General features: G+C 31.7%; 1 protein-coding gene across 5 annotated transcripts in view; it reads right to left on the reverse strand.

Moving 5' to 3' along the window:
* LOC143230853 (spectrin alpha chain-like) overlaps positions 1-23,951 on the reverse strand; it is a 76,952-nt gene extending 53,001 nt beyond the window's left edge. For 2 of the 5 annotated variants that reach the window (XM_076465116.1, XM_076465113.1), the window contains exons 1-8: positions 23,812-23,859; positions 19,601-19,875; positions 17,348-17,614; positions 15,747-15,872; positions 6,879-7,019; positions 5,048-5,131; positions 3,979-4,083; positions 3,393-3,484 (exon numbers count right to left, since the gene is read on the reverse strand). In XM_076465116.1, coding sequence (XP_076321231.1) covers positions 3,393-3,484; positions 3,979-4,083; positions 5,048-5,131; positions 6,879-7,019; positions 15,747-15,872; positions 17,348-17,590 — 791 coding nt within the window. In that variant the 5' untranslated portion in view covers positions 17,591-17,614; positions 19,601-19,875; positions 23,812-23,859. Of the gene's footprint in view, positions 1-3,392; positions 3,485-3,978; positions 4,084-5,047; positions 5,132-6,878; positions 7,020-15,746; positions 15,873-17,347; positions 17,615-19,600; positions 19,876-23,811 lie in introns of those variants that run through there. The other 3 variants (XM_076465115.1, XM_076465112.1, XM_076465114.1) reach the window with 2 other exon arrangements.
* Positions 23,952-26,585: the final 2,634 nt, after the last annotated feature.

Here is a 26,585-nt window from a genome sequence, read left to right on the forward strand (position 1 = left end):
ATGCAAATATGAAAACAGATAATAATTGGTATTTTTATTCTCAAAATAAAAACCACCTTGCATGTGAACTATTTGAAATGCAAGTGCAAATAACTCCATTAAATAGCACTAATTAAAACACCACAGAAATTAAAATTAAATGTTACTTTTATAAAACTATATACTCTTTGGAAAGTTCATATCATATTTCAAACAAATTCATCCACTTGATTACTTTTTGTAAAGATCTTTTACTAGAGTTATTATGCAACCTATTTGCAAAACATGCATATGATTGCCACAGGGTTAATAACCCAATATGTATAATACTTAAAACATGATATATACCTTGCAATAGTCATGGTGACTTTGTAAGAAGAGGTAGCAGCCAAAGTAGTGGTGGTAGATGTGTTTTCTGTTACCCATTTTTAACACCAATCTCTAAATGTTTTTTCACAATGTTTCATGATTAATTAAATGACAGTCATTATCCATAGAAGTGTCTTACAGGGCAAAGCTGAAAGGTTATGAGTCAAAACAAGAAGTAGGTATGAACTCAAAAAAGTGTTTTTCATATCAACCTTATTATGGCTGTTAATAGTAGAACCTCCAGCTGAGTTTATGTATTATTGCAAAAGAGGTGGCCATTTGTCTTCAGTGCATTTCTCCATAGATAACGCTAGTGCACTTTCAGAGACAGACAAGATGTCTGTGTGCCATCTGCCACATTGTGGGTATGCTGTACCATAGAAAATTTTAATTTATTTTATGCGTAAACATTTGGTGCCATCTATGAAAGTAGGTAATTGTAATTTATGTAAAAGATAATTATTCAATAACAGCAAGTAATAAGGATGGAGGTCTGTGAACCCTATGTCAACATGCCACTTGTTCTGAACTATTATCCCACAAGGATTGGCTGATACTGGTCCAGCAACTTTGTGGTAATTAGGCAATGGACACATTCTGTGTTTTATATATTAAGACAGATAAGCTACAAGTTATTTTATTTCATATTTTTTAACTTTTCATTTCACTGCACAGCAATTTCTTTGCAGTTAGTGTTAATCTAAAGCAGATAAGAAAAAAAATTAATATTTTATCAAAAAATATTTTGATATTTATTACATGGTTTCTAGTAAGCATGTAAATGAAATACAAAAAGTATTATTTTCCTTAGCATAAAAATCACCTTTCATTTGGACTGTCTCAATTAAGGTACTAGAATATTAAAGATAATTAATAGAAGTGTCTTATTAAAGCACCAGACTTTTGTGCATAACAAAATTTCAAAGTTTAAAAAGTTTGCCAAATTTTCTGATGACATATGTAGTGATTTCAGATTGCAGCATTTATAATTTCACAGTTCTGACTCAGGGACAAGCAACTATGTTATCTTTGTTAATGCACATTTCAAAAACCAAAAAGAAAATCCACTCACTAAATGGAAATGGACAAATTAACCCTACAGGTAAGTGCTATAAGTAGGTCAAAGGGCAAATTACAATTTTTTTTTTTTTTTTTTAATATCGATATCCCCTTGTATATGTACGTTTGATAAAATTTCCTAATTCTCTATTTTATCATTTTTCTCTAATGATCTGAGGTTAATTACTCATTTCAGCATAAATATTACTTAGACATAGTTAACATTTATAGCATCCAATCTTGCCATTAAAAATTTTGCAGTGGTATCAGTATAATATACATGAATTTGTATACACATTTGCACACATTAAGCATTTATATTATAACTTTAAATATATTATGTGTATCTTCACAAAATCTATCAAACTTTTGGTAAATATTAGACATATTTTGTATACAAATGTTCAAAATTTTTAGTGAAGTATTTTTAATAAAAATTTGTTTAAGAAAATATCAAGTTTCATTATTAATCCAAGTGTGAAGTGATTTTCCTATTATGATTAAAAAAGTATTCTGTCTCAAAAATCTCACATTATTTGTGCAATTTCAATTTTCTTAAGTACATTTCAAACGTTTGTTTTCAGTAAGCCATATTCTGTTATTTTCTCTAGCCTATCTGATCTCATAACAAATGAAACACAAAAAAAACAGATGTTTAGTCTAAGTAACCAAGTCCCATAACATTATATTTTATTATACTGACCTTCCAGTTGTACCTGGCTAACATTACACAGTAATATAAAACTTACCTACAGAGTTTAGAAAGTGACTGTCTTGCTTGTGTTTTAATGGACTAGATATCGATTATTATACATTTATTACTATTTAGAAAGAAGTTAAACTTATTTTACTTATACTGTTGAACAATAAATGAAAGAGCAAAGAATTATCTCTTCTAACTATGACCTTTAAACTTGGTTGCTACTGGACACAGTGTGCTAAGGATTTTAAAATCTTGCATGTGGAGCATATGAACCAAAATATTTATTTTTAAGGTTTTATTTATTTAGTTGAATAACCAAAAATCCACAAATTACTATACTGATACCACAGAATTCTACTATAATCTATCAAACTTAGTAACTAAGCTGTATTTAGGTCTTAAAAATAATATGGTTGCATTTTAATAGATCCAAATGGTTGAGAATGCTACTAGGAGAACATGCTAAGCTGTGGATTAGTTATTCGTGATGTCATATATTGAAGTATGTATAGGGATACCATTCACAAAAATGAAAGGAGGTGAACAGGGGCCACAGTGGCTTTGATTTAGTACATAAACCACATCTTACCAAAATAAAGATATGACATTCTTATTATATATTCTAGCTTGTCAACATTAGTAACTTAAGTTCATAATTCGTACAAAACTATATACTTAGTATTTCAACGTCACAATCATTTAATTTTGACCAGTGCTTCATTCAATACATTATGTGATTCACAAAAATTGACGTTTAGGTGTGTATGTTTAACATTTACTTCTAAATTAAGAAATTAACTCATAAAATAAAATAATTTAAATTATAATCTATAATTTGATACCACACTTACTGACGTAAATTCATAAAATAGTAGTTTAATAATACTTTGAATGCAAGTCAACAAATGTGAAGACATGACCTTTGATTCATGACCGATGTGAAAGGGTTAATTCTTTTTGAAATTTGCTATTAATCACTTCTGCTAGAATGAAAAAAGTTTTGATTTATCAAATGACATAATACTAACTTCTCTGTTATTTTGCCTCCAGATAAAATGTAATAATTTGTAAAATACAACTTTTTTTGATCTACGAAATACTAGTAGTGTTTATTAATTTTGTAAAGAAACATTACAAGTTATAATATAGATACTTTCATGGTTACAAGATCAGTCAAATTAACTTAACCCATGTCGATGGAGTTAACGAATAAGAGTACAGTTCTTTGTGACTGAAAGACAGTTATTCTTTATTGAAAAAAGTTAATGCAAAACAGCTCTACCTGTTGAAGCGTTGGATTTCATGGGCTCCAAACAACTTCTCTTGTCTCAAAAGTGTCAAAGCTTTAAGTCTCTGCCATGCATCATTCAACTCCTATAGAAACATTAAAATCTACTAAAATCTTGCTTAAAATGTCACTAGACACTAACTATAACATTTGTTCTATCATTATTTTCATTTAACTGAAATTATTTCTTGGAATTTTCTAGATAAAATTAAAGTTTCACTGAGGTAAAACTGACTAGGTGAAAATGACTTTGCATTAGATTTCTTTAAAAAAGAGAGAGTAATATATGTTCATGTAAAACATACTGGGCAAAAATAAAGCAGTATAAATTTACAAATACTGTCTGTTATCAATATGGATAATCAAAATTTACATGCACATTTTAATAAGATACACCATCAGTGCATTTTTAACAGCTGTGACTGTTAATACAACAGAATTCTAGATTTAAAAGATACTCTCAATCCTATTATTTTAGGATTTATGACAGTTTATAATGGAGATTAAGAAACAATGACAATTAATGTACTCTAGAATGTAATAATACATGCACAAACTGCCAAAAATATATTTTTACTACCTCTTTTTTCTTTTGAATTATTAACTCTTCTGGATGTCCTTCCTTGATAAGCTTGTCTCCAAGTTCATTTACCTCAACTACTCTGAATTCTTGGCTTGCCATATCCTGTTGGTACAATTAATAAACAGTTATCATTAATTGAAGTATTATTTGAGTATTTTCTTACTCCTAAGAATATTTAATATTCTGACTAAACACTTTGAATATTTACAAAACAGTAATAACTGGAAAGTTTTCTTGAGCAAAACTTTGAGGTACTGATGCACATTTTAAGGTACAATAAGTTGATTTTTTAAAATTTACATAAGGTTAGAAACAAGTTGCACAATTTGCTACAAGCTGATATTACACAACAAAGTAAATATATTCAGTATCTAAACATTTTACTATAATACTTAACACTACCTATGAAATCATTTTCTATGCATGTCACAAGGTTTTAGTAGTTATGCTCAAACTTTAATTAAACTACTTTCTTATTGTGATATATAAATATATTTTAATTAAAAAACATACTCAATAATCCAAATTTTATAGTATACAAGTTTTAAGTTACTTTTTAGTAATTTAAAAAAACATTCTTCACAAAACAATTGGAACTTTTTTCTCTCTAGGCACCCCACCCAGTCTTCTAAGTACAAAATATAACAAATTACTGAAATATGTTGTAGAATAAAGAAGAAAAATTTTTATGAGGTATACTCACAAGCAATCTGTTAGCATTTCATGTGTTAAAGCTATTTTGGATAAACAAATGTTTCATGTTACAATCTGAAGTCATTATAGAAAGAAAAAAGGGTAATTTAGATTTCTTTGAATTTTCTTTTTTATGGTTACAATACAAACTGAGCAACCTCACACAGAGTTAAGGTACAGAAAATAAATAATAGTTTTAATATAAAAAAGGTTTGTTTAAACTGAGCAGGAGGAAGAGACCTGATGTGTTTCATAATTTTTTCCCCTTTTATGTTCAATAATTTTCTCAAATTCCATGGAGGTTGTACAAAAAAACAACTGTAATAGTAACAAAATGCTTTACAATTATCTTTATTAATGAACTGATGATTACCTTGTGAAATTCATCAAATTTACGTTGCAGGACTTCAACATGTTCAAGGTCTTGACCAAACTCTTCCGTGGTAACAAAAGCTTCCTACAATAAGAATAAGTTCCAGGATATTTTATATCAGCTAAACATCAGCTACTGTAAAATTAAATTGCCGTGTATCTTATACTTCTAGTTGTTTAATAATTTTTCCGATAACTTGAAAAATCACGACTTTGTTCATATCGAGTTCCAGACTCTGAATTTCATATTTCAAACAAGTGCTGAGCTTAAAACATGGCCAGAAAGTATAAAAATTACTGACATGTTTAATATATCCTTTCTCTATAAATTACACTATATGTACATGTTTAATGTTAATGATGCAAAATCAACTACACCATTGCAAGCTGAAATTGTGAGAAAGCAGGCATAAGCACAGCTATTACAATAAACATTGGTTAACTTTTGTAATTGAATATAGTTGTTGCTAATTAAAACAAATCAGCCATATGCCTAAGAATTTTCTTTGACCCTAGCAAATAAATGTTACTTAAAATCTGCTAAGAACAACAATAAATATTCTTGGCTTATTAGAACTCTTTTGAAACGAAACATCTTTTTGTACACATGCAAGTCACAATATAGTTTCACTATGGAATTTTAATTAATAATTTTGTTAAACTACTACATTAAGTTAGTTTATACATAGATATAAATCCTTCAAGTGTACTCAAAAAATAAAGTATCTATAAAAAAAACAAAAAAAAGGGAGAAAAACCTTTACATATACTACTATTAACAAAAAAGGCTTCAAAACCAAAACACATCAATGTCAATTTCTGGTACAAACTATATATCAACTTCAATATACAAACTTGTAAAACGTTTGGAGAAAAAAGGTAAAGTTTATAAAATGTACTAAAGATAAAACAGACAGATTACATTTATTGTTTAACCTGGCAACTTCAACTGCAGAAAACTATTTCTGATGCACTGTAGTAACAGAAAAAGTGTACGCGTGTTTCCTTACAGCAAAGCCACATGGGGCTTATCTGCTGAGTCTAAGGAGGGGAATCAAACCCCTGATTTTGGCATTGTAAATGACTAATAGTTCAGCAGAGTATGTGTGAACATTTTCATACACATTTTAAAATTTAACATTTTAATGATTTAAAAATACTATACAAAGCCTCTCACATGCACTTAATGTTTCTTTATATCATTCATATCTAGAAAAATTAAAGGTCTTCATTGCATTAATTGTAAACAATATATTAACTGTTTAAACAATTTTCTTTCCTGGTCAGGTTCATCTCAGCTAAGTTATTTTTTAAAACCTAAATCAATTCATTACCATCATTAAATCTGAGGTGTATTATTTCAGGAAAAACCTCATTTAAAAGTAGAATGAAAAAATACAAGATTTATATTTGTAAACATTTTCACTAATTTCTAACTCCAAATATCTACATATTACTTGTGAAAATAAATTTTCACTTTTACTGTCAAATATAGTCATTGTTGAATTTACTTAAAATGGTTTGTAATAAAACTCACATTCTGTACAAAACATCCTGATCTACCAGAATGGTGAACTCTTAAGTTTTGCAGCAAAAGTTTGTGAAAAAATTTGTGCACCTCAAAGATCAGAGTCAACGTTTTTTGTTATTGTATTACTTTTTGTCTAATGTGAAAAAAAGGTCACAAATATTTTTGAAAAACATGACTAAACATTTATGAGTTACAAAAATTGATACTTTTTCACTCAGCTAAGAGCAACTTAATTTTGTATTTGATATAAAAGATGTTGCACAAATATATACACATTTACTAATTCCAAGTAATAACAGACCTTATCATTGATCCAAAACATTACTTCATCACACTGTCGTAAAAATTGAACCAGTTGCAGAGCTTGTTGCAACTTCAAACCTTTGTCTGCAAGTTTAGACAGTAGAAGTTCCCATAGTCCATGAAGTTCATCCAGCCTTTTCTATTGCCACATATATAATAAAGAAAAACATTTTTAAAGTTTGAAAGTTTAAAACTTTATTCTTTTATAAGTCTGAAGAACTAAAGCTGACAGTGAATCAAAACTGTACATTTTATACATTACTAATTTTATCTACTTCAACTTGTTCAATAAAATAAACATTTTTTCACATACCAAAAGCAAGAAATGTGCTTTGAATATAAACTGTTTTTCAACAATAAAGTACGAATTTAATAAACTTTGGTATTAAACTTTTAAAAACAAATTATGAATGGAAGTTGCAAGTTAAAGCAAAACTGTCTAAACACAACCAAATATATACATACACATATACATACACTTATTGATGAACACAAACAATATTTAGGTGTAGATCCTACACATCAAACAACAACAAAGAGAACTATATAACAAGAGACAATTATTTCCATTCAGTTCAAAATCTTGACTTGCTTTAATTAAATTGTACCTGAATGTCATTGCTTTGCTAAATGTATGCAGGTAAATCACTACAAACAACAACATCAACAAAAAATACTACTAATTCTTCTACAGTGCAACACTATCCTTATTCTGAATTCATGTTGCAACTCTGCTCAGTGTATTTTAATTTTGTTCCAACAGATATCTATTGAAATGTGTTTTAGAAGTTTGGATAATTAATGATGGCTCAAAAACTGTACATTTTTTAATATTCCAAATGCTTTCAAAGATGTTCTTTGGGATGTTTAGGTTGATATTTCCTACCTGAAGACCAGACATAGATCAAACTTCCTGGAAAGAAAATAAAAATGTTCCACACCAATCTATGCACATTAACTCAAACTTTTCCTCACAATTCTACTTTAATTTGTAATCTACTTATAAGGAATAATAAAAGTATCTAAACACACAAACTTTATACTCTAATATTAAGAAAAATGTTTTAAAGAACATCAGAGGAAATCATTTTTTTTTATCATAACCATAAAATTTCATTTGTGCAGACAAATTTTATGATTTTATAAGATACAATTTTTATACTTACCATAAATTAAAGAATATATCACACCCTTTTCATCACTGCATTGAATTATTATTATTATTATTATTGTCATTATACAGCAAAACTGTTATTGTTCAAAATAATTGCTGCTATTCTGCTCAGCACAATTTAACTTTGTTTTGGCATACATTTATTGAAATGCCTCCACTGCTGTTTCAGAGGTTTGGCTATGTCTGAAAAACCATTCTTTCAGTTCTGTTTCATTAAGGCATAGAGAGAAAGAAAGTTCTACTAACATTATTCTTATACACCCTGCAAAGTAGTATATATAACCTTTTGAGGGGACTAATTTATCAGGACCAAAATTAAACTTAAATAGTTGTTTACCTGTTTTCTTTTTGGTCAGTTCTTTCACAATTATTTATAGGGAATTGCTCAACAAGATGTCATACAACAAAATTAAATTCCTGTTTGGTCAATTTTCATTAATAATTGTTCAAATCAATAAAGATTTTTTAAATGTACTCTTTGAGATTTTCTTTAATTTTGTTACTATCTGATATGACAAATTCATAGATTCTTCTCTAACTTCTGATAAACAATAAGGCAGGCTTCTGAGTGCATCATTACTTCATAGTTTGATGCAAGTAACAGTATTTATTCATTAGCTCAAAAAAGGTAGGAATGTTTTATATTTTAAGTTACATAACAGATTTGGAGGACTAACAATATTTTAGGACAAGTATGCAAGTTGCCATCTAACACCTGCACCTAATTTGATATTTCCATTTGTCCAATTAAGAAAACTTTCTCACAACATCTGTCAAAAAACACTTGTCCCAGAGAGACTGATTCTTAAGGGTAAGAAATAGAGAATGCAATTGTATAACAGATAATAAAATGCTTTTATTTATACAAATTGTAAGTAGGAGCCTCTTTTCTTGTACCCAATCCTGATCTTAAAATACTCATTTTCTTAAAATCCTTTAAAGCTGCATACTTGCATACCTTTAAGACAAACTATTTCAAAATACCAGCCCTAAAACAGCAATACTGCATTTATAATGGTATCTATATCTTAAACCTGTGTTCTAGTCTTTCTTTTAATTATTTTTTATGTAAACATCTGATTTCAAACTTGTTTATCTAGCAGACATATCAAAAGCTTTCAGCCTATAATCTTACTATAACCCATTTAAACCTAGAAGCATATTAACAGTTCTCTATATTTTCTAATAATAATCTTTCTAAAATAAGGTGGTGAAAACTGAAAATATTCCAAATAAGATCTTACCAGCACTTCAGAAGAGCAAACTAATGAAACTAATATTACTAATTATTTATATCAGTTAGGAAAGTTTAGCAATTTTAGAGTTATTCACAGACCCTTATCCTCACAATCTTCATCTAGTCTCTTTGTGACAAAAGACATCTACCTACCAAGTGTTTGCCTAGCTCACCAAATACAAATCTCTGGAAAACTAATGCATCTTTAGTGGTATTTGAAATATCCTTGTTTTCAATGAATTTGCAAAACAATCAAAGGGCCTAAAAATATCACTTGTAATGCTACTCCACTGTGATTTTATGTCATTAGTAATAACCACCTGTCTTTCAATTCTCAATTTACTTAACTAGTTATTTCCTGCTCAAACAACCTTCTCACAAAATCTCTTATGCAGGACCTTATCAGAAGCTTTCCTATAGTCCAAATACAGCAAATCTAACATTTAAAACACTTAAACAATTGACAAGAAACTTTGTGAATGTTCTACATAATGTTTAGTATGAACATGCTTTTGATATCAATTTAATTTAATATTTGTATGTTGTGAAATATTTCCAATTTTGTTATGAAATGATAAAAAATACTTACATTTTTTATTTTTATGTTCACTAAAAACTTTACTCCCTTATAAGTTACATTCTTTGAAAAGTTCTCACTTAGTTTTATTCAAGACTTCACTGATAAGTTCCTGTGAAATTCATGCCATAACACTTCATATATTTTTACAGTGTGCACAACATAGTCACTGTTAACCAGGTTGCTAATATTTGGTCCTCACCAAAGTTAGCACTGATTTCTTCTGAAGGTGAGTTCCTGGACATTAACAGTTTTAATCAGTAAATGTTTACACTATGTTGTTTAGTAAGTTTTAGCCAACCTGAAAATCTTTAAAGTGTTTTGTATTACTGAAGTGTCTGATACTGTTGAAAGGGTTCATGCACAAGATCACAGACTTGTTGGTTGGTTTGGTGTTTTATGGTGCAAAGCAACTAGGCTCTCTGGGCCAAACATCTGGTTTTAAGTTAAAGTACAATTATTAAAATTCATTAAAAGGAAATTAAGATAAAACAAAACAAAGTTTAATTTTTGAATTAAAAACATCAATAGCATTAAATCAAATTTTTACATGTAGTCTTCAGCAGTAAGAGAAAAACTACAGTAATACAAGTTGTAAAGGACTTTCTGAAGCATAATTTTAATTATCATAACTTGCCAGGATGACTAACGGGTAAGATAAAAAAAAACAGCATTAGTCACCTGAAGGTGGCTTTTCCAGTCCTGGTTGAGTTATATGATGTTATGATCGTTTTCAGAAAGTAATACAAGTTTTAAAAAACTTGTGGCAACATATTAATTATTATAACTCACCAGGATGACTTACAGGTAGTTCAAACAGCAGCATTAAGTACCTGAAGTTGGCCTTTCCAGTCCTAGTTTCAAGCTGTTTGACATCATAGCCACTTTCTAATTTTAAATTGAACTAGATGTACTTTGCTTCTTTAAAAAGGTCTATTGTATCAATTATAAAAAACTTAAATTACATTAAAAAGATTAATGGCCTTTAAAAACTAAAAACATTTCTAAGGTGGACAGTGTCACCATCACTAATAATACTGTCTTACGTTATGGATAAACCTTGGGACAAAACATGTTTCAAATGATGCCGTCGTTGAGAGTCATAATGATGGCAAGACAGTAAAATGTGGCATATTGTAACCTGAGTGTTACACATAAAACACATTGATGCATTGGTCCCAGATAAAAGAAAACTATGAGTTAAAAAACTATGACCAATGTGTAGTCTAGTTAGAACAACTTCCTCTTTCCGATTCTTAAGGAAGCAAGATGGCCAAAGTCTAACAGGGTTTATTTGTTGCTCACTCCAAGTATACATGGAGCCGAGCCTTGAATACAGAACCATAGTCCGTGTATGGAACAGACCAAAACTGTGACCAATGCATAGTCTAGTTAGAACAACTAGAACAGGGTCCAGTATCTTAAAGACTGAATTCCTGGCAGAGTCATAGACCAGTGATCCATGGTCAAGTTTTGATCAAATCAATGACCTGCTCCCCAAGTGGTGGAAGAGAGGACATGGGGGATGTTCAGTGTTCTTGTACATTTGACTCATAGCTGCTTGATGTGTGGTAGAAAGGCCAGCTTATAGTCAGAGATAAGCCCCAAAAACTTTGTCTCAGGGACCACAGGTAGCACAACTTTGCCGATATGAAAAAAGTGCATGCAAATGGTTCTAGAGAGAGAGAAGTTAAAACCATTTGCTGTAGTTCACTTCAGTAAATGATTGAGGGCAGTCTGTCACTGATACTCAATATACCTCATGTTCGACAACTGACATGTGAAGGTCATCAACACTGAGCCTGTTTCCAACAGTGAGAGGGAGTTGTGCAGTGATAGCATTAATTTTTATACAGAGAAGTGTGACACTCAAAACACAGCCTTGAGAAATGAACGGGAAAGTGTCAAACCCACACGAACTTGAAATCACCTGCCCATTAAAAATTTTTTAAATAAAATGGCAAATGGCCACGTAATCCATATAAATGGAAGTCTCACATACTGTATCATAAGCCTTCTCAATTTCAAAGAATATTGACACAAGATGTTGTGTGAGAAAGGCTTCTCTGATTGACATTTTAAGTAGAATCAGGTGGTCCATGGTGGAGGGTTGTCATTGGAACTCACACTGGATGGGCAAGAGGAGGTTGTTTGATTTGAGGAACCAGACAAGACGAGCATTAACCATCCTATCTTAGGTCTAACAAAGACAACTCGTCAAAGCACTTGGAGAGTAGTTTGAAGGAATCTTGAAATCCTTTTCAGGCTTAGGGAAACGTAGAACAATAGCCTGGCACCAGGCATCAGGATAAACATTCTCCTGCCAGATCCAGTTAAAAACAATCAGAACAATAGCAAAAGAAGCAGGAGATAGATGGCACAGCATTTCATGGTGTATGTCATCAGGTCCGACAGATGTACTGCCAGATCAATTTAGGGCCATTTTCAGTTCCACCAGCGTAAGGGAAAGAGGTGATCGCTCTATCCTAGTCTTAATGGCTTAGAAGGTGAAGGATGAAGCAGAAATGCTAGGTACCTGGCAAAAGCTTTCACATGGAGTACTGGAGATGCTCCAGGTATCAGCTACTTCCTGGCCATCGGAGAGCAAAATCAAGAGGGGGACAGTGACTTTTCAAATCTTGTCACACATGACTTTGGAACTGGTGGTAGAAGGTATGCTGACTGTGAACTTAATCCAAGAGTGCTGCTGGCTTTGACGTCTAACCCACCGAGCATGTGCACGGGCCTGCTGGAAAGCAATGCAGTGCAAGTGTGGGATACCTATGAAAAGTATCCCATGCCCTTTTTTGAGCCTTCTTTGCCATATGGCAGACAGGATTCCACCATGGACGAGGATATTGTGCAAAACATGTCGAGGTTTTAGGAATACATCGAGCAGCCGCCTGTATAATACAGTCAGTCACTGCTGCTACACAGTCATCTATTGATGGCTTACAGATGATGGGTTGGATCAAGTTCTGCGAGAGCAGTGAAATAGGGCCAGTATGCTTGATCCAGCTTCTACTGGGGCACATGGGTCAGGTGGCATTGACCACAGCTAGTCTCTCAAAATTATAGGAAAATGATCATTGCCTCGTGGGGTTATTGTCAACCTTCCATGCAAAATGGTAGAATAGTGAAGGGGAGCAAACTGAGAGATCAATAGCAGTAAAGGACTGACTAGGTATATAAAAAAAAGTATAAGAACCAGTACTGAAAAGAGAAAGGTTGTGATCAGAGAGCATATGCTCTATGGAGCAATGCCTCCCATCAATATCAGCACTTCTCCAGATGGGATGATGTCCGTTAAAGTCCCCCAGAATTGAAAAGGGAGATGGCAACTGTTCAATGAGAGCATCAAGGGCTGATTAATCATAGGTCTCTCCATGCAACAGGTATTGAGAACAAACAGTGATCGTACGACCCAAGGAAACATGGATGGCTACAACCTCCAAGGGTGTGTCAAGTAGCAAAAACAGGGCAGGCACATGCTGATCAACCAACAGTGCCACACCTCCATGTACTCGTCCATCACGCAGCCTTTCATTTCTGTACAAAGAAAACTGCCGAAAGGTGACTGTATCTGCAGGTTTCAGAAATGTGTCCTGTAAGGAAAGTAATACAGGATGGTAGGAAGCAATCAGTGCTTTGATGTTATCCAGATTAGAAGGTAAACTTCAACAGTTCCATTGTATCAAGGTGGCCATTTTCATTTATGTGTAGGTGAACTGGGTGGAGAGCCCTTCTGTTTATGACCATGTATTTTATCTTTATTGTTTTTATTCAAGAGAGATCTGTCAACTTTTATTGATTCTGTTCTGGGTTGATTGGGCAGGTCCTTGTTGTCGGAGGAGGATTCCAGTGACTGAGGATGTGAACGAATGATCATTTTGCATCTTGGGATGGGAGAAGAAGATGTACCTGAAGAAATGTCCGAACCCAGAACCAATGAAAGTGGATTTTGGGGTTTGCTGGAATGTATGTTAGGGACAGAGATGGGTGTTGAGATTGATTCATTAACTTTTTTAATCATGGACGTGAAAAGACTTATTTGGTTTAAGAAAGATTCTTTTGGAGGCACAGAGAGATCCATCTGTGCTCTCACAGTAATAGTGGGACGAAATGCAGCAGCAGACGTCGAAGATGAAGTTGTGCACAGCAACTTTCAAGCCTCAGAGCAAGTTATGTTTTGAACTGTCTTCAAATGTTGCACCTCTTTTTCTTTCAACCATTTAGGGCAAGAACAACAGCAGGACAGGTGAGAGCCATTGTAATTGACACAATGAGCATCCGTTTCACACACATTGGGATTTGGTCCTTGCCACCACAACAAGCACGTCAGGGAACTGTGACATGATATCTTTGAATGACCGAACTGCTGACACTGGAAACATCTGAGAGGGTTTAGAATGTATGGCTATACCTTTCAATTAAGATAACCTGCATTAATGATGGCAGATGGATGGAGTGATGTAAATGTCTGAATGAGGATACTGGTATGAATCATAATTCCATCTTTGAGAGTGGAGATGTGCCTCACTGCAGGAACTCCCTGGGTGGAGAAACCAGTGAGAATCTCTGAGTCAGGCATGTTCTTCAAATCCCTCTCAACAATAACTCCTTGTGATGAATTCAAAGTAGTATGAGGTGCAACTTGGTTAGGTATATCCCCAATCACCTTTGAATGCAACAGGAGTTCATTGTGTTGAGTTGAGGATGTTTCCACTACTATGTCACCAGAGTAAAGATTATTGACTAACGTTGGAGAGCCAGCAAGTCCCTCTAGTCCCTTCTGAATGAAAAAGGGAGACATTTGCCTTGAAGGTTTGTCTGGAAGAGAATACAAGAAAACAAGGTACAGGTATTACAGATGTTGAAGATTGCTAATCAGAGTCTTCAAGAAATGGTTGTTTACCTATTGGCTGTTTTTTCACTATTTTATTTAAATTTTTATTAGAGGATCCATAGAAAAAAAAATATTTTGGTGCCCACTGACCCCATTACCACCATGGAGTCCTATGAGGGGATGCACTAAAATGCCAAACAAGGATACTACAGCAATGCCAGGGTTTCATGAGCACTATACCCAAACACCAGCATCAAATACAATGTCCACAACACCTGTTGAGAACATCCAACACTGGTACTTGGTTGACCCTAGCCCAAGTGGACCAGCCAACTGATCTTAGCGGAGCCACCCCAAGGTTGCCCGTCTACAGGAATTCAAGCTCAAAGTGGTGTGTTAGAGTTGGATCCCTCAACCACCAGGATCCTTTTCTGCCCTTCATAGGTCACAAACATGTAGGTAGATGTTTAGATCCCAGAGGAGGTAAACTGAAAGAACAGAACCTTCCTTGGGAGGTCCCCTTATCACATACAGGTATCCACACTGAGGGGCATTATCATAGAACAGTGACTGTTTCAAATTTCTTAAATTTACCAAGTATTTTTCTTTCACCCACTTTAATACTATTAATCTACATGTTGGGTACACTTTAGAAGTGCTACTACCACAACACAACATTTTTCTCATATTTTCAGACATATGAAATAAACTGATAATACAATTTTCAGTCAACTGAATTTACAAAAGAATTTCTCTAATTTACTTTCATGCATTTACAATACAGTTATCATGGCATGCATGGCTGAGAAAATTTAACACCACAGAATACGCAAGTTGTAGCAAATAGATACAACTTAATTTAGCCATTTTTATACCTAAACTTTTAAAATACAAGAATATCCAAAAATTTGTAATGCACACATTACTTCAAAAGAGGTACAAGTCTTGGCTACAGAGAAATTGTGAGTGAAATATATAAACTTGTAGCTGAAATTTCATATTGAAATTAAAACAAAAACACGAACAAAATACCTTTATAACTTCCGAGGCAAAGTGGTTCCTGTTAATCATCTCCATTCCACTATTATCAAGAACTGCAATTGCATTACTATGAGCTGCAACTTCTGCTTCAAAAGCTTGATGTTTCTGAATCTTTGCCTGTAACAAAACTTTTCTTACATAATAATTCAATACAACACATTAAACATGTTAGCTAAATCTTTCACTATTTAAACAGTCTGATTTACTAATAAACAGCCTATGGATTATGATTCAACAGTGTGGTAATTTGCTTTTTCATTATTTTGTGGTGTTCCTAAAAATTAAACTCAAGTGGATTCTGAAATTCTATTTCACTGCAATGCAGAAATAAATGTTTAAAACCTTACAAAAATATATAATATAGTGAAGCAAGTAGGTTCATGAATGTATTTATGAGTAAAATTAAAAACGACGATACAGGCAGGGTCTAGTCATGTTTTCTAAAGAAATAAACACCTTAGAAACAAAATTAAAATTGTGAATAACAAAATCAACATATACAACCACTTTCAAATTACATGATTGCAAACTAATCATTGTTAAGTGTATTTCTGACTTGGATAGATCAACCAAATCTGACACTACAGAGTACTAACGTGACAAAAATTGCAAACAATAATGAAAAAGTATGATAAACAATGAGAAAAATTAATCTTTACAGTCATTTTCAAAATATGGGTGACTCTCCTGGAGGGTACAAACATATATTTACAGAGCTCAATTTTAATAGTCAACAACTAAAAATTTCCCTGGATGACCAACTTAAGCCTGTGTTCACCCTTACTCAAAACAGCATTACAATCTATTATAGACTTGTCCATTCCCACGCTACACATGTAATTTTGACTCCAATCCTCAAATTCACTTTTGTGATTGGCTAATAATGCTGTTTTAGTTATTACACTTTCTACTGTGGATGAGCTGTGCCTCTGTGCTGCTTTATACACACAAATCTTGTTCAAAGTTCAAATGAGTGTGCTTGGCCAAGTGTGGTAACAGTACAATGTAAGCAGCTTGGTTACATTACCTCACATTGGAAGGTGGAAACTTGCAACAAAAACAACCAACAGTAACACAAATATTTAATGAGATTAATTTCTAATAAAGATACTTACATCAATAAAACTATCATGACTGTCTTAAATTCCTAACAATAATCCTTAGGTTGGAATAAAAACAATCATATTAGCAAAATCAAACCCAGAATTTCCATTGTTAACCATTATAATTTAAACACTGACCCCCTTTGAATTATGCACATATAGGCCTAAAAGTAACTTCAGACACAACCAACAGTCTAGAAAATATGGAAGGCTTAGCTACTATGAGTAAAGTGGAAAAATTATAAATTAAACATGGTATAATAATAACTACAAACAAAATTTTATGAAGATACTGACCAGTATGAAACAAAATAACAGTAATTAAAATGAGTAACTTTGCTTCTCTCCAAGTCAATGCAAGCTATGAGTATGAACAATATATATCAGAACATTGAAACATTATATTAATCATGCTGAAACCTTAAAGAAGTACTTACAACTTCTTGATAATAGAGCCAGTATGAATTCATGTAACAATTAAAAAACTACCTGTAAATTTGTTGGATCTTTATAACTCTCATCTGAAGCAGCTTGTAATTTTTCATTGATCCATGACTCTAGCTCATCTGCATCACGCTTAAAATACTGAAAACGTCTAGCATCTTCAAGCTTTTCACGTTTGACGCGAGCTTCCTGTTTAAACTGTGTGTAATGATGAAGAACTTGGTCCCTTCTCTGTTGTATATCATCCACAGTTTCTAACACCTTGATATCTCTGGGTTGAGCATCCATTGTTATTGAAAATGCTCAACAATTCTACAGAAAAATAAATTTAATATACTATTTTCAGTCTGTATTGTAACTAAAATGAATACAAGTCCACTTACAACAAATTTTTTGTAAAAATTATGAAATTCTATAAACGAATGACTATAATGTACATACATCACCAAAAAATAATGTGACAATAGCATCAGTGTCAGAAGTCTATTCTAATATAATTCAAACTTTAAACCACTTTAAATCACAAGTAGAAATTTGTCAATTTTGTTATTCTTTAACAAAATCATTTAACCAGAAAGAATACTTACAATCAAATAACTAATCTTGATATTATGCATATACACAATATTATGTAGAGTAATCCAAAATTAAGATCCACTATTATGAAACACGTCAACTACATTACGTCTTCTTCAGTAATAATGTAAAAAAATATTATAGAAAATTTATAACAAAAAATTAAACTAATTTTGTGACATCAAACATTCTCTGCTTTAGAACATGTTAGAACATAAAACTAGTATCTGTTGGTTATTTCTGTGAATGACAATCATTTATACCTTCCCAACACAGTGAACAATATCTCATTGCTATGGTGTAGAAGTTTCATTTGCCAAAGAAGTTAGAGGAAGACCTTTAATTCCTGGATGTGAAATATTTAATTTTAAAATAAAAATGCATTGGGTAGTCAATGAAAAATAAGTATCATAAAACTTTGAATAATTACCAAGTAGTATTGTTATACTAAATAAAATGCAATGTTGAACTAAAATTAGTGGAACTATTTGTATTTGACTATTACAAGACTTAAGTAGAGTCTGTAGAGTGAAATTTTGAAAGATACTTGTATTTATATTTGTAAATAAAATATTCTATTGACATTCTAATGAATAACAGATACATATATTCATGAAATTTGATGTAACACAACCTACACAAACAAGTACACATATAAACAGGCAGGTTCTAAGTTATTACAATTATTCCATAAATAATTATTTTTTCAAAGAAATAATTTAAACAGGTTTTTCTTCAGTATGTTATAACTTAGTTTGTTTTAAAAAGTTTTAATTTGGTTCTCTCTATTAATATAAAAGTTATGACTTCACAAACAATCATCACCACATAATCATAGATTGAACTAACACCTGGTTTCACACATCTAGATCTAAGTCAACATTTGGTTGGAATATTTTTCAAGTTTTGATCTTTTAAGATATGAGAGTTGTACTGAAGAGTTGATGATAATTGTAACAAATACTGAAAATTTAAATTATCTGGATCCCTTTCTAAACTGACTCTTTGATGACAAGTAATCCATTTTAAGTAAATACAAATACACAGTAGAGACAATTCATACAAGTATTAAGAGATCCTATTTGAAACACAAATAACATTTCAATGTCTTAGGTAGAATTAGCTTCAAAACAGACTGTACAATCCATTTCAAGGTCATTATCTTGCAAAACTGTATAAACAGGAAGCTTCAACATGCCTTATGGTAATGTGAGCATGCAGTGTTGAATCATATAAATGTTGTTCACTATACTATTTTTATCACTGTACAGCAAAGCTTAAACAAAGGATAAATTTTGACCTTCGAAGGTTTAGAATACATTACCATATGAAGTTTCAAACCTACGGTGGTACTAATTTGCATATACTACTGATATTACTAGTTTATGTTTGATTAAAAACCTTATTTTACAGATAATCCATATAAATTAAACATTCCATGTAGTTTAAAAGTATAAGAATAATCATGTTTTTATACTTTAAATAATGTACATGTATTTGAAGCTATGTGCAAAACTTGTTATAGTTATGTACAGTCAGCATGCATTGGAAGACTAATCTACTGCAGCAGATTAAAATGACATACAGTAAGCACAAAACATTATTTTACAGTCACTATTCCAAGTAGGTTAGCAGTTTGATGAAAAAAATATATAATTTCAACTGAAAAAAAGTTACAAGCTATGAATAGTAAGTTAGTAATGACAATAATAATAAGCTTACTAAAAATATCAAGAGCTGGCAACTTTGCATGTTTATGGTAAATCACTAAATCAAGAGGTCATGTAAGCTGCTTCTGAGAGTAAAATTTTTTTTTTTTCAAAGTGGACTTCAAGTTGGAACCACTTAAAAAGAAATCATTCTATACATTTCAAACGTAATAAAATCAAATAAATTTACTCCCAGCTGGTTTTCATCTAAACTTTAACATCTGCTTCATGCACTAGTGCAGAACCTTCTAGTACTGATCAACTAGGATGGTTAGCAGATGATTCCATCTGTAAATGACAGTTTAGGGTTATTACAACAGATCTCAATAAATGAAACTTTGTATAACTTTTAAAATGAAATATATATAGGGCTGGAGAGGTAAGTTTTCAATTACTTATCCCTAGATGGTAAGACCTTCTTATTCTTATTTCATTTTTTTCTTCTTTACTTTGGAGAGCAATCACCTTCCCACAACTGTCTGTGAGCAGTGATGGGTGATACAGATGTGGGACATTCTAGGCTTGAACACTCACATCTCACTCTCCTAATTCCTGTATCTATTGCTATTCTTATTTCTTATGTAAAAATGGTAAATGGAGGTTGAGGCTGATAGACGGTGTATCCCCACCACAACGTGGGTCCTACTTCCTCAGTCACCCTTCAAACTTAGGGTACATTTTATAATCACACATTATGGTTTGTACCCTGGGATCTTTTCAATTAGTACAGTGTTTTTCATTTAATTTGTTTTTGTTTTAGCTTGTTTTTTTTTAAATTATAAAAAACTAAAATAATTAGTCAGAGGTTTGGCTTTGTTGTTTTAATGTAGACCTTCCTCATGATTTTGTTTACTTTACTTTATCAAAATGTATTAAGTTTCATGAAAAAAAATATATATATACATACATGCAAGACTTAAGAGATCTCAGATGCTAGGTTGCCACAGCAACTAAAAATTTCATTGTGGTGCCAAGTACAGGGTGGCCTGAAGTCCCTACTCATCCATATGTTATTATGTTATATTCAATTACACATGTATTATAAATTTTCTTTTTTTTTTCAGAGAAATATGGTCAACGTAAGCCCATTTACACTTGAAAATGTCTCACAGAACATGGCGTTGCATAATATTATGCAGCGAGAATGAGGGACAGCACACAGATACATTGGATACATATGATATATGGTTAGGTAGGGGCTTACGGGCCACCCTGTACATTTTCTCATTTTATCCATATGTAGGAATGTACCAAATAAAACTCAAATCTAAAAAATGTTCTGAACTCTTGGGCATCCAGAACTACTTGTGTTCTTCAAATTCAAAATTGAAATTTGTTTCAAGGATTTTAATGGTGCCTTCAGCACTTCACATTTTTTTTCAGTAATGCAGCCCTGCAGTTACACAACACATTACTAATTAATTTCATACCATTTTTTTTTATCAATTTAACCAATCAGCATACATATAAATTAGTTGTTGATATGTGATCATTAGCACGCACTATTTGCTGTCAAAGTGAATACATACAGCTTCAATTTCCCATAACACACAGTAACGAAGCTAGGTTAGACATATCAAAAAGTCTTTGCTTATTATTGTACACTGTTGCAGTGATGAGTAGATCAAAACTATTTTGAAATTATGTGCTTGGCCTATTGATATCAGTGATTTTTACTTTCATTCATTGCAAGAATTCAACGAAGTTACAGTTTAGTCTGCCGTTTTAATAACTGCACATGTTGATGTTTAAGTATATGTCATATAATAAAGTTTAATAACAAACCCTATATTTTTAGCATAAAACTGTACATCTCAATACCATGACCATGCAATCAATTCAAAATATATTCCATAACTTTTCAACATTAGAAATGGCTCCTATATCTGAAAATGTGTTAAGACCTGCATTAATGAAAATATAAAATCTATATGGATTAAGCAATGTTGGTACCATAATGGGCATTATACCATCTTTCTTATATTTACTCTTCATTGTAATAAATGGCATTTGTGATTTGAGAATCAACATGAACATCTTGTAATGCATTATGCATCTACTTCAACATTGACACTGTACCTTTTAGCTTATCTATCCTGTTCCATAAAATACTGAAACTAATGATTTATTATAAAGTCAACCCCCTCCCCTTTGAAAATAATGTTTTATGTTTTGCTGTAAATTCAATTTAGTTATTGGGTTTTCAAACAGGTTTGGATATTTTTGAAAAAGTTCCATTCTAATCCAAGCTGGACCCACAGTTTAGCTAAATTGTTACACTTATGACTATATTTAGAACATTTTAAATATGTTTCATTGTTGTTGTTTTTTAACAAGTTAACTTCTATATATCGACTCTCTTTGTCTTGTGTCAGGTCATACATCTGGTTCAGTGACCTAGAGATCAACAACAGTGCCAAACATCTTTTTGTCTAATAAAAACAGCATAATCTTTTCTGAAATAACTCATTTTTTGAACCACATCAACATGCCAAACTGGCTCATGTGACAGGTGTTATATAAAATTAGAGAAGTATTTATTATTGAATTTTATTAATGCAAATACAAAATTTATTGGTAAACTTCTATGCTGGCCAAATAAAGACAAACTTTCTAAGTAAATTTAGCCTTCTTTGACTTGTGAAGGTACATGATAAAAGCACTCACTATCCACTTCAATGTCTGACATGAAAAACATTGAAGTTACCATGAATTTCTGGGAAATAAGTTAATTGCTGATATTATGCATTCATGTGAAACTCTGTTACCAAGTGACTGAATTTTACTTGGAAACACTTGAATCAGATCTCAAGTTCTTCATACATATGTTAATCTGCTGATACTGACATGGTTATGCTGTGTTAGGAACAAGAAACAATGTATTTTAGTCAGCCTACTATAGTGACCAACAGATTACTTCAAATCATAAGAATAAACAGGTTTTTCATTTTGTTTCATTTGGCCTTCCAGAATAATATAAGTAATGGCCATGAAATCTTGGAAATTCATGAAAAAATTGAGAACTGGAAATATGCAGTTGATCCTTCAAATGTTAAGCTTAAGGATGATCTTGCATACCAATGGTGAAGTAAACTTAAACCTCCCCTTTCACATTTATTTTTTAAACTCCAGTAAAGAGCTGACAACCACAACCACCAATGACAACTTATTCCATACATAACTCACCATTTTATAAAAATGAACCTATCATGGTACTACATTAAAGAACTAAGATATCCAATTTAATGAGGTTTTTTTTACCACAACTTAACATTTTAACTCAGGCTGTTGTCTTATAGAATGTGGTCCACTTCCAATAGTTGAATACGATTGTGTTGTATGCAGTGCATAGCTCAAGTAAATTCCAAGTGTGTGTAAAGCAAAGGTTTAAAATGGTTATGGTAAAAGAGAAGGCTCCATCTTCCCATGTTAATTTTTTTTATTTGAAACATATGAATAAAATTTAACATTAAAAGAGAAATAAATGGCTCAGTATGTTTAACAACTAAGTATTATTTAATGGTTTGGCAAGAAATCAAATTGTTTTATGGTGGTTGTACTTCCTCTAACATTCTTAATTTGAATTTCTGCTGGGCTGCTATAAATTGAAAAATAAAAAAAATGTTTTAAATGTCAATTTTAAATACATTTTTCTTGTTATATTTTACATTGCTTATATAAATACCTATAAAGGTTAAAAAGAAAACTTGGGATCTTATCCTTCACCATAATAGTTACAGTTAATACAAAACTTAGTGTATGAAAAAATTTAAGTTTGCACTCTGTCAGCTAACCCTGAGGCTTAAGACTTCAAAGTTCTGTGAACCAGTGAAGCTTGAAATAAACACAACTATGGCTGCTGGTCCACGTCAATCAACAGTGCAGACAAAAATCGGACAAAAAACATCACGATAAATATAATTTTGCTTAAAACACTTTGCTTGGTCATCTCCTACAGTGTCGATATAATATACTTCTAAGTGCCTATAAAAATATAAAAAACTCGATCTCATCCTAGGGTAAGGGCGGGAGCTGTCCCTTAATTTAGGCTTAATTATTTCTAAAAATCAGATAGTGCTAACAATGCCTAAATTATGAAATTCTGATGAAAAAGTCACTAGATAGTTATCAGAACAAAATCATGTTCAAAATATTAATATAATAAAAAATGTAAATCTTTAAATGGAAGCCACTATTATTATTAAAAGTATGACAAAGACCCACCAAAAAGTCAACGCCCAATTTTCGCAGTCGTCGTCGTCGTATGACTAAGACCAGGAGAACGCTAAAATGTGTTAAACCGGCTTGGTTTTAATCAGATTCTTTGATTGGATTAGAAAAATAAAATGGCATCTAAGGGAGCGGCAACAAGTGTTATCTTTTGTTACCAGAGGACGCTTTCTCATTCAATATATCATACCTTTGCAATTTTTTGCATTTGTACATTCAGGTTTTCCTAACATCTTTGAGAACACAGGCCATTTACTTTCGTATTCAGTTTTTAATAATAGTTTCAAAATATATATATCCAGTATTTCATCAATATATGTGATATCATTTAACTTACACTATTTTTTTCAGTATGAAACTTTTTACTAATATTATTTGTAGTATAAAAAGCTCCAATATCATAAGGATTTGTAAATAGGAAAACAAATAATACTTTTTAGAAATATTATTTTATTACTTTAATTTAATACTTTTTTCTTGTTTGCTAAAGGAAGTTTGTACAAGTAGTGATAACGTGTGGCACATAGAAACTCCCTGAGATTGTGGATATAACGTGACGTCTGACATTTTCTTGATACTTCAAGAAACATATATGTATATAGGAAAACATAAATTAATTACTGAGTTAAATAATCAGCGATTTGATTAGATAGTCAGTTAGTAAGTAAGATTTGTACTGTTTTATCTATTAACTATCGAGTTAACGAATGTATTAGTCTATCAGTTTTAGTGTGTGTTGTAGAAACGAGAGGAAATTTAAAAGTAGGTGACTTTTTGTTTTAGTTTTTAGATCGGTACTTGAAACATTCGGGGCTCGAGTTCATAGGAGCAAAAAAATTCGGCGTTTCAATGCAATATCCATAATGGTTTTGAAATCTGATTTTTCAAGGCACCAACTGAAAATTCGGGAAACTCAACAGGGTGATAGTGCCTAGCGACACCTATAGTTAGGTCTATTACTCAGTGAATGAACTTGTATGAATTGCGATAGAAGAAATAAAATGTTTTACTTTTTGTTAAGCAGAATGGAATTTGTATTTTTACTGAAGAATTAAAGATAGTAAGTTTAGTGATAAAAATCGTTTCAACAATGATGACAGGCGTGGTATTATTTTGGTAGAAATAAAACAGAATCTACAATGAACTTCACGATGAGAAATATTGCTTCAACTGAGATTGAAAATTTGTTAAAAATGATAAAACATTGATAAGATGAATAAGTAGGAAACGATAGAAAGTTAAGATAAGATTAATAAGAAACTTAGAGAAAATAAAAATAAGATGAAGAAGAAAGAAAGAAGAATAAAGATATATAAGATATAAAAGATAATCAAGAACACGAATTAACTTGCTCCTAATGGTAGGTTGAAAAGATCTATCAGTTTTGTAAATTAAAGAGAATTTATAAAAGTTAAACATGGTTTTTCATCAAATAAAGTTTCCATACTTTTGTTGAAAAGTAAAAGAAAAGGAAGACTTTTGGATATTTTATATCATGTGTTTTTCTTAATGGATCGCCTTAAAATTTGATATGTTAAATAAGAGTCCAGTAGAACATGTCTCCTGAAAATATGTGATAGTTTGATACAACAAATCATCGCTGTCCGAAATAAAGATGGTTGAAAATCGCTGAACTATTACTCCTGTTAATAACACACGTGTGTCAGGCATCATGTTGTTTTGTCACACGACTTGCTGTCTGTTTTGATTGCATTAAACCTTAAACCTACGTGTTTTTCCGAGATCATGAACACTAAATAAAGTAGAACTGTTCGAAAAACTTTGTAACTGGTAATTTTTAAACATTTGTTTTGCTTTTGAATTTCGCGCAAACCTACACGAGGGCTATCTAATCGTCATATTATTACACCCTCCATATTACGCTGAAAAGACGGGCATGTTTGATGTGACGGGGATTTGAACCCGCGACCCTCAGCTTACGAATAATAAGTTGTATATTTATAATTATGTTAATTTTAATTATAAAAGAATTTAAAAAAGGGTTGTCAAAAGGGGATTGTTTTCCGTGTTGTTTTCAAGGTGTTTTGTTATTGAAGAGAGGTTTGTTGTCGTTAAGCTAAAAGCCATACAGGTGTCGAAACCTGATTTGTAACTTCGTAATCGTATACACTTTATGACTACTTACACAGTAATGTTAAAGAAACACACGTGAATGGTTTTAAACATAAAATCGAAATAGTTTATGTATGACTAATTTGGTTACGTTCGCTAAAACTTTTTGTCGTTTCAAATTCACTTTAGGGTTTATTTAAAGTTAATTAATATTTTCTTAAAACTATCTGAAAGTGTTCTTAAGAATAAGAAAGGGATGCAAAAATTCTCTCTATTTTGTTTTATATAAAGATTATATTTATTACTGCGCAACTTATTGATAGTAAAACTAAGATTAAATGATTCAGAATAATGTTTAATTAATTGCTTTTATTCTGGGGATTTTATAGATTGAGAAAACTGTTGAATACATTCAAAAAAGAGGATGAAATATTAATAATAAACGTCATCTATTTTATCACAGATCAGTTTACAAGTGTTTTAGTTAATGCTAGTTTCATTCAACAGGAGATAAATCATTTATCGAAAATGTTTTGAATTTCGCGCAAAGCTATTATAGGGCTACCTGCGCTAGCCGTCCCTAATTTGACAGTGTAAGACTAGAGGGAAGGCAACTAGTCATCGCCACCCACCGCCAACTTTTGGGCTACTTTTTTACCAATGCATAGTGGGATTGACCGTAACATTATAACGCC

This window comes from Tachypleus tridentatus, chromosome 10 (genome assembly GCF_004210375.1).
Source record: "Tachypleus tridentatus isolate NWPU-2018 chromosome 10, ASM421037v1, whole genome shotgun sequence".
Classification (NCBI taxonomy): Eukaryota; Metazoa; Arthropoda; class Merostomata; order Xiphosura; family Limulidae; genus Tachypleus; species Tachypleus tridentatus.